The following is an 8,797-nucleotide window of genomic DNA, read 5'->3' as shown; positions in this document are numbered from 1 at the left end:
GGCGGGGCTTTACCGGGAGCCTGTGTGCGGGGTGGACACGTTCCCGTTTTCCTGGGGATTCCTGGAGGGGCCTCTGCGGTCTCTACTTTTGTCTGGTGATCGCCTGAGACAGGGCTGATGCCTGACGTGTGTTCCCTCTGCTTTCACAGAAATTGCTCCCTTCCCTGTCGACCTCTCTCGAGGACATCTTTACCCACTGGGAAAAGTAAGTCGAAGGACGAAATGACTATTGAGTAGATTCCAGACTGTGTTTACATCCAGGCTACATGGCACGTGAGATCTTTATTTGCTAGAATTTCCCATTGTCCCACTATTTCAGATGATAACTGTGGCTAGCAGACTTTCCTCCTGGCCTCTGGTTTCAGACTGATTTGTTTCAGATATTAAAGATTACTTTGGTTTAAAATTTCCTGAGCTTGGAGATAAGTTGTTACCCGAGTTTTGAGCACTTAATGCTGCTCTTGCCAGTTGGGGTTAATACTGGAATATTGTGGGGCTCAGAGTCATGCCTGACTGACAAAAATCTTTTCCCCAGGTCTGTTTCACTTTCATTTTAAAGCCACGTGTTTTGCAGGAATATTGACCCAAGAACAGAGAATTTGAGCAGATGCTGAAATGCTGAGGCATTCCCATGTAAGAACAGGGACTTAAACCTTGGCATAACTCACGTATCTTCTGACTCGGAGGAAGTCTCTTGGTTCCAGCCTGTCCTTTCAAGCCCATACATGTTCAGCCCAATGCCTTCCCATGTAGTTATTCCACTGAGTACCCCACATGAAAGTCTACAGCGTGGAGCTTTCCCATCTGTGGGGTGCAATGATGTTTGCACCCACCCCATGCACCAGTCGCTTTGGTTTGATGCTGGAGTGCAACGCTGCAGAGAGGCCTGGTGGCAGTCTCAGAGCCAGGTTATCAGGGAATCAGTGGAGCTAGGCTCCTGTGCTGATGTTGAGGAGCACTGGAGTGAAGATGCTCCTCGGTGTGGCCGTACCAGCAGCCTCAGGAAGTGGCTGTTTGCTTCAAAGGTGTCTTCTGCTAGAACACCTCATGCCTTGGTGCTTCCCTGGTTCTTGCTGTTGTGTGTCCGTAATTTTCTTACTTGAGTAGGAGAAAGACTGGATCTAGGCAAGGATGTAGCAGTGTAGAAACAGGTTTGCAGTTCCTCCCTTTAACAGTTTATTGTTCTCTTGGTATTGATGGTGACTTTTCTCTGTGCTAGTTATCCTGGGTGCTGGAGCAAACCCTTCCAGATGATACTGCTTTTAAAGCTTGGGGGCCGACATCTCTCTCGCATCACGTTTCATTCCTTTATCTCTAGTGTCACCCTTCTGTTGTGGTCCCACCCCACCAGGATGCCTGTTATTCCTTGTCCCCCCTAGTTATGCCTAGTTTGGAGTCAAAATGAGGGATATATTGACCAGTAGTTTTGTTTATCCAGAACGTGCCCTGCCTAGCTGGAGTGCTGTCGTGTGGGTGAGCTGTGATGTCTCGTGTCTTGTCGCTTCATAGGCTTTTGGCCTGAAAATGTCTTTTTTCCAACTGCACTGCAGCTCTTGCCCATCTAACTGAGGCTGTCCTTGGTGCTCTCCTTCAGAAACTCTTACAAAGTGAACCCAACAGCTGAGATTTGCAGGTACTTAAGAGTGGTCTCCCTCCAGGGCTACGTTTAGTCTCGGAGGATGCTGGCCCAGGGGTGGAAAGATGCCTGGGGGCAGGGGGAAGCTGGATGGCTCAGCCCCAGGAGCAGCCTGGAGCCCTGCAGCCCTCAAATACTCTGGGCTGCTGTAGGGCCAGCGCCTGCAGGCACTACTGTTTTCCCCCACGAAGTATCCCTGAGCCCCTGGTCACTCACGACAAATTCTCACAGTAGTCTCTGTTGTGCTGTCAGCTGCTGCTGAATCAGGAAGGCGTTGCAGTATCATAGTTGCCTCTGTGGCTTGCCCTGTTATTTTATTAAAAGGATTATTAGAGTAGTTAACAGGACTTTGTAATAGCAAATACGGCTTCGGCTTAACCTACTTGCAAAAAAACCTTGCTGTTACAGCTAGCTAAAATGCTCTAATAGTAAGCACAATCTTTACTGGCCAAATTGTTAAACTAATTTATTTTTAAATCAGATGAACAAATAAAATAAGCTAAAGTGGCACAAAAGTGAGGGGTTTTGCTTCTGATAATTGTCTCTCAGGCCTGGAAGTGTTGCATATGTGAATCACACAGATGTGTGCTCAGCCATTGTTATCCTTATAATAAAGCAAATGTATTACCTATGTTTTCATTTGACAATTAAAGGTAACTTTAGCCACTTCATCTGTTCTGGTGCAGGTCTGATTGAGAGCCTGGAGACATCTTTCTCTAGTTTAATGTTACAACCCAGTTGAACAGCTTAAGTGTTTGATGCTCTTCTTCCCCTTCTTTCAACACATCTACTGTAGGTTCAGCCACTTCCTTTCTTAAATCTCTGTGCAACCTGACTTTTCTGTCCTTTTGGCCTGTAAGCCCGAGTTCATATGGCTTTTGCAGCCTTTAAATTCACTTCTGGCCTTGTGGAATATCAAGACCTGTTTGAGGGTCACTGCCCTAACCCTGGGACTGCACTTTTTGCTCGCCTGGCTATAGCTACCTCCTGGAGATGGAATTTGTTCTGTAGGATGCCTTTGCTCTGTGGAGAGCGCTAGCCTGACCATATACTTTTCTGTTTCTCTGCTAAAGTGAGGAGGAGTCTGCCTAGGACAGAGGAAAAAAAAGTCTTATGCTCCGTATCTCCTTTGAGTATTGCAGGGATATGTTGCTCTCAGGAGTTGCCTGAGGAGGACCGGAGATGTCTCTTGCAGATTAGAGAAGTATTTCTCCCACCCCCTTAGGAGCTGTAGAGGAGTGACACTGCATGTCCTTAGGCTGGAACCTGACATGAGAGTGGATGAATAGTTGTAATCCAATTTGTTCGAGATTTTTTTTCTCAATTTTGACATAAATTCTGTTCCCTTAGAACTCCCTCAAATTCCAGGAGAAGAAAGGTGAGTGATGAGGAGACAGCCATCCCAGAAAAGATCAGAGTTCCTGATCCTGTCAGCAGCTCCGAGAGCTCAGAGAAAGAAGAGGATGAGAAAGAGAAGGCAAAAGCTACAAATGGTAGGAGCCTTTGATCTCCCTAGAGTTGACAGAGTAGGACTGGAGGCTTGTGTAGGAGCAGCCTGGCTTGCTTGGCTAGAGAAAATGCTTGTAAAGTGATGGCTATTCCCCTGTGCTCTTAGAAAAATAGGACAACTATTTTAGCACCCCCTTCTCATGTGGAGTTTCTGAGGAGCACAGATGTCTGCTTAAGCTAGAAAAAACCTCTTATGATTCATTGGGGAGGGATGAGTGTTGTTGCTTGGATGAAGCCTTGGGAACCTAATGCTGCCTGCTGTGGAGCACCTTTTAGTTTGTCCCAGGTGTGTGTTGGACCAGCAAAGGCAGTCCTGTTTCATGGATGAAGGAAGGACTTGTTAGCTGGTCTGGAAAGCCAGAGCCCTCTGTCTGAGGTGGGGATAGATCCCTGGTGCAGCTGATGTGGGAGGCGTTGGCTTGCGTAGTCTAACAGAAACCCATGTGTCTGATACATTTTGGCTCAGTCTCATCTGCTGTAGACGAGCCCTTGGAAATATGTAGATCTTGGCAGGTTCCTTGTCTTGGTGGTGGGGAGAAGGATGGGGTGGAGGAGCAAAGCACTTGCATGTCAGAAGGACAGCGGTGATGGTGTCGGGGCAGGTGTGAGGATGGGACCCTGCCCTGCTTGCTGGGGCCTTCCTGCAAACAAGGGGCCATCTTGATGTGAGCTCAGACGATTTGTCCGTGGCTCTCTCCTGTGCAGCATCCAGCCTTTCTCTTGCCTCGAACTCAGGAGTGAATGTAGAAAGCAGTGAAGATGATGACTCCTCATCAGAAGAGGAGACACCAGCTGGAAAAGGTGCAACTACGGTAAGGCAATTCTTCTCTTGGCTTTGGAGGCTGATAGTACTCTGAGGCCAGGACTATGCAAGACTGGTTGGCATGTATAGAATTGTAGGCTGGGATGGAATTCATATTTAAATGACCCTCTTCTGCTGGCATAAGCCTTCTCTTTGATATCTGTCCCCCAAGTGCTTCCCTAAAGAGTTCTATGGCTTGCCTGGCTGCCAGATTGCTGTTTAAGGTATGTTGTGTCTAATTTAGTCCCTCATCTGTCTACAGACTTCTAATTTCTTTTGTTTTCTGTAGGTGACACCAGCTGTGGTGACTGGCAAAGCTGCCAACTCCCTGCGTTCTCCTAACAAACCCACTGCCCCAGCAGGCAAAGCAGCAGTGCTCTCTACTGCAAACAGAACTGTGGTCTCAAATAAGCAGCAGCCCAATGCGCCAGCTGCATCTGCAACTCCGGCCAAGGCCGGACAGAAACTGCCCAGTCCTCGGAAGCCCGGACATGCTGCAACAGCCGCGGCCAAAATAAGTCAAAACAAAACGCCAGTAACGACCAAAGCACCAGAAAGCTCCAGCAGCAGCAGTAGCTCCTCATCAGAGAGCGAGGAGGAAAAAGAGACTCCGACTGTGAAGGCCTCAGCCCCCAAAGTGGGTAAGGAGCCTGCGGGGTGTGATAAATGCATGTGTGCTCCAGCTTTGCTGCGAATCAGGTCTGAGCCTTGCCTTCAGTGTGTTCCTTTCAGCTCCCTTTCTGGAAAGCTGAGAGCAATGCTTGTTCCTTGGGGAGGCTGCTAGAATACTGCAAAGCAGCCAGCTCCAGAGCTCTGTGGGATGAATCCAGCATGCTTGCTCCCATTTCAAGCAGCAGATTCTGTGCTAAGATGTCTGTCTGGCAGCACGCAGCACTACAGGGTTGGAGATTACAGCGTAGCGTGTCTAGAGGAGATGCAGTACTAATACTGCAGATGGTTTCAGCTTTTTGGAAAGGCACTGCAACATCTTCACTTTATTTCCAATTGCAAAATGATTGGTTTTGGGTTTAGAAGTCTTTAGGGAAAATCTTCTACTGCTTTGAAGTGTGTGTGTTGGTGGGGGTGAGGAATAGATTGTAGAAGCTTTGAAAATAGTCCTTCTCTTGGCTGTCTTGCAGAGGAGGCCCAGCCAGGCTGGGTGCCCCTGCAGGGAGCTTTGTGTGGCTGGGCAGCTCCCCATAGGGTCAGAGGGTGGCCAGGAAGGATTTCCCATCTCTGTCTGCACTCAGGGGAGTGGTGTTTGTGGGCCGATGTTTGTCTGGAGAAGCTGTTCCCAGCAGGCCACTGATGCTTTCGGCAGGGTTAGGCCCTCTTCCCTGCAAATCCCCTTAGCCTTCTCTGTGGCTTGTTTTGTTTTCCTGACTTCAAAAGCTGCATTAGCATTATGCTCTGGGAGCTCAGAGCAGGCAGCAGCTGTGACATCTCCTCACTTGTGTTTCAGAGCCGAAGCAGGCAGCTGGGGCTGCTGAGAGCAGCAGTGAGGAATCAAGTGATGAGACATCAGAGGAGGAGGAGCTTGCAACTCCAGCAGTCCAGGTAACCTCTCCAACCCAGTTTCCTTGTCTCTAGGAAATCACTTCCCTTCCCTTGAAGGAGAGAGAAAATGCTGTATTCTGACAACAGCTGCTTCCCTGGGTGTGTGAGATCTCCAAACCCAAGGCCAGAGAAACACGCTGTGTGGCTGAGAGCGCCACTAACCCCTGCCAGCATCAGCTGTTCCATCCCAGTTCCTCCTGGTGCCTGAAGTTGAGGGAATTGCTTTGATCTGTAAGAGGTGATTGGCGTGCAACTACATGGATGTAGTCAGGCAGTCTGTGGAGATAGTGGCTTGCTTCAGATACTCCACAGCCCATGGGTCTGAACAAGCCTATCCTAGTCAGAGTTAGCAAGGTAGCTTTCTTTAAAATAGATTCCATGCAGTTACAGCGCTCAGCCAGTTTCTTCTGAAATGTTACCTGATTCTCCTCTTGCCTTTTGTTCCTCCTGTTCCCAGGCAAAACCAGCTGTGAAAACAGTGCAAGTTAATGCAGCGCCTGTGAAAAGTGCACCTGCTGCTCCAGTGTCCCTCAAGAAGAATGCAGTGAGGCAAACAGCACTGGCACCAAACCAGGCCAAACCCGCATCCACAACGGTTCCTGGGGCTGCAAAGCCCGATGACACATCAGAGAGCAGCAGCTCATCAGACAGCGAAGATGAGGAACTTCCAAAAGTAACTCAAGTGCATCTATCTGAGACTGTCTGTCCTTGCACACCTCTCCAGGGCTAGGAATTGCAGTGATGATAAAATTTTGTAAATGCGTCTAGTGTTTAGGAAAGTTATGTTGAGGGTTGGAGGAAAGAGGCATGGACTGTTTAAAGGCACCTCAATGTCTCTGCTCTGAACTTTAATCAAACCATTGTGCCTTTCTTAAAAAAGAAAAAAAAAAATCCGTCAGTACTTTTAAATACATTAAAAAAACCCAGCAGTTTTTTCCCACCTGAAGAGGCAAACTGTCATGGTTGAATTTGCCTCTCAGCTATAAATTGCAATAAATAGTGTCTAATTTGTTGAACTGTAGTGCGGATTAGCTTCCCTGCTGTGGAGGGTGCAGAGTGCTGCAGTGTACCTCACTGAAGGGGACTGGTAGTATCAGCAGGCTGAGGAAGAATGTCTGGTCTTGCTTTCTTACCTTGGGAGACTATCCCCACACAGCTAGATGAAAGGATGCCTTGTGTCCTGCCAGTTGCTAATCTTCCTTCAGCATTTGCTTTTCTCAAAGGGCTCTGAAATATCTTCCCTTGATTACAGACTAAGCAAATGAATTATGCTGGTGTGGGATTTGTCTTGTTTCACACTGTTCTTGTCTTGTCCAGGCAAAGCCACCTCCAAAATCCTCCCAGGCCGTCCCATCCCCGGTGAAACCTACACCAGCAGCGTCACTTTCTGGCAAAGCAACTCCAGCAAAAACACTTCCACTGTCCCAAGGGAAGCCATCACCAAAACCAGCAGTGCCAAAGCAGGCCAAAACCACACTGGGAAGGACTGCTGCTCCCACAAAGCCTGCTGAAAGTACGAAGCCTGCTGAAAGTACGAAGCCAGTGGAGAGTTCTGACTCCTCAGGCAGTGAAGAGGAGGATCTCCCTGTGCCTGTCAGCCAGAAGGTAGGTGATACCACATTCAGCTCAGTGCCAAGGGATGGGATATGCAAGACAATTGTTTAGTCCTTAGGTGCTACTACTGATCTCCTTGAAATGCCAGTAGCGTGTAGTGTGCTGTATCTCAGTCCCTCAGAGAGGAAGATCTTTCTTTCTACTTGAAAACAAGTATAGCCTAACTCTTCTCACCTAGCCGTACCAGAGGAAGGGGGCGTAACCTATTTGATACCAACTGTTTCATTCCACTCATGCCTTGCTTCTGCGGAGTGGGCCTTGTGTGCGGGGTCACAGATAGCTTGGTCTTGGCTCTCCTGTAAGGGTTTGTTTAGACCTCTCTTGCGAGAAGGACCATGAACCCAGACTACACTCAAACTTAGGTGGCTGAACTCATAGGGAAGCAAATCCCTTCCTGAGAGCATCCTTAGGCACGTTGTTCAGAGACCTTCTGCATTGACTCTGGGCTGCAGGGCCCTTTGTGAAAGTGCCCTGGAAACAGCATTTTGGAGATGGCAGCTGTTATCTGCAAGGGAGGAAGGGAAGCCGGGGGCAGAGCCTCACGTGTCCTTGCAAGGAGGCTCTTTGTCAACACGTCCTTTTACTATTGACAGGCAGGAGCCAGAGAAGCTCTGCATTTTTGTCTTTATAGCCTTGGTCTGCTAAGGTGGGTGGAGGGGGACGAATCTCTAACAGTTGTCTCTGTGCTGCTCTCTTCCTGCGTGATTATACGTGAAGATTCAGCTCTGGGTGGCAGGAGCAGCTATTCTGATAGCTGTGCCATGGGGTCCTGCTGTAAAACTGTTGAGACCTGTCTGTTCTAACAGGGTTGTAGGTGAAGGATGTGCTGGGGTAGGTTTGTTTCCCCTCCAGTGTTGATTTGAAGCTGGCAGCAGCAGGTGGTTGTCTTGCTGAAAGCTATTTAACCACTTCAGCATCTTCCCTGTTGCAAACTGGTGATTATCCCTCAACAGCCACAGTCAGCAAGGAAGAGCTTGTCATTGAGGGAGCTCTATTTTTGCCAGACTGGCTGTTTCTTCCCGTGTTGGTAGCCCACAGGCAGAGACCACGAGTGAAGCCTGAAGATAAACCATTAGGCTTAGCTGTGTCCACAGTCCTGTCCTCCCAGTCAAACTCTTCTTAGCTCATCCTCACCATCTGCTACTTGGGCATATGCTAACCACTGACTTACTGTATCCTGCAACTTCCTCTGGCTTCTGTGCAAGATCCAAACAGATACAGAGCGTTGGAAGCTGCTTCATCTTTCCCTGTGGGGGTGGATTAGCACAATTAAAATGAACATCATGCCTAAATTGAACTGCTTAATTGGTATGTTTACCCCTGAAGACTCAGGAATATTTAGTCAAAGAACTTGACAAGGTGTTTGCGTATTTTGAGGGGGAAGGATGGTGGTGGGGGACAGTCTGGATTGACCAAAGAACTTGACAAGGTGTTTGCGTATTTTGGGGGGGAAGGATGGTGATGGGGGACAGTCTGGATTGACCGTAAAGATGCTGTGAACTGCCTTTCTTTTGGAACTGCTAATTCTGCTCTGCTTCCTCTTTCCTGGACGTTTTGGGCCAAAGATGGCACTCAAGCCCTCTATGGACAGGCTTCGGCTTCTGCTTACCAGGGCTAGGCATGAGAAAGGCCAAATGTGGCCTTTCTGTGGGGAAAGGCCAAATATCCCAAGAGATGGA

At 48.5% G+C, this 8,797-nt stretch overlaps 1 protein-coding gene across 1 annotated transcript in view; it reads left to right on the top strand.

The window, feature by feature from the left end:
• Nucleotides 1–149: 149 nt before the first annotated feature.
• TCOF1 (Treacher Collins-Franceschetti syndrome 1) overlaps nucleotides 150–8,797 on the top strand; it is a gene marked incomplete at its 5' end in the record, with an annotated part of 20,050 nt that continues 11,402 nt past the window's right edge. The window contains 7 exons of the mRNA XM_009701780.1: nucleotides 150–205; nucleotides 2,987–3,129; nucleotides 3,851–3,957; nucleotides 4,237–4,588; nucleotides 5,410–5,504; nucleotides 5,962–6,186; nucleotides 6,822–7,109. Of these exons, the coding sequence (XP_009700082.1) occupies nucleotides 150–205; nucleotides 2,987–3,129; nucleotides 3,851–3,957; nucleotides 4,237–4,588; nucleotides 5,410–5,504; nucleotides 5,962–6,186; nucleotides 6,822–7,109 (1,266 nt within the window). The remainder of the gene's footprint in view (nucleotides 206–2,986; nucleotides 3,130–3,850; nucleotides 3,958–4,236; nucleotides 4,589–5,409; nucleotides 5,505–5,961; nucleotides 6,187–6,821; nucleotides 7,110–8,797) is intronic.

The sequence above is a fragment of the Cariama cristata genome, unplaced genomic scaffold, assembly GCF_000690535.1.
Source record: "Cariama cristata isolate BGI_N322 unplaced genomic scaffold, ASM69053v1 scaffold31736, whole genome shotgun sequence".
Taxonomy (NCBI): Eukaryota; Metazoa; Chordata; class Aves; order Cariamiformes; family Cariamidae; genus Cariama; species Cariama cristata.
This window is presented reverse-complemented; position numbering and strand designations above follow the sequence as displayed.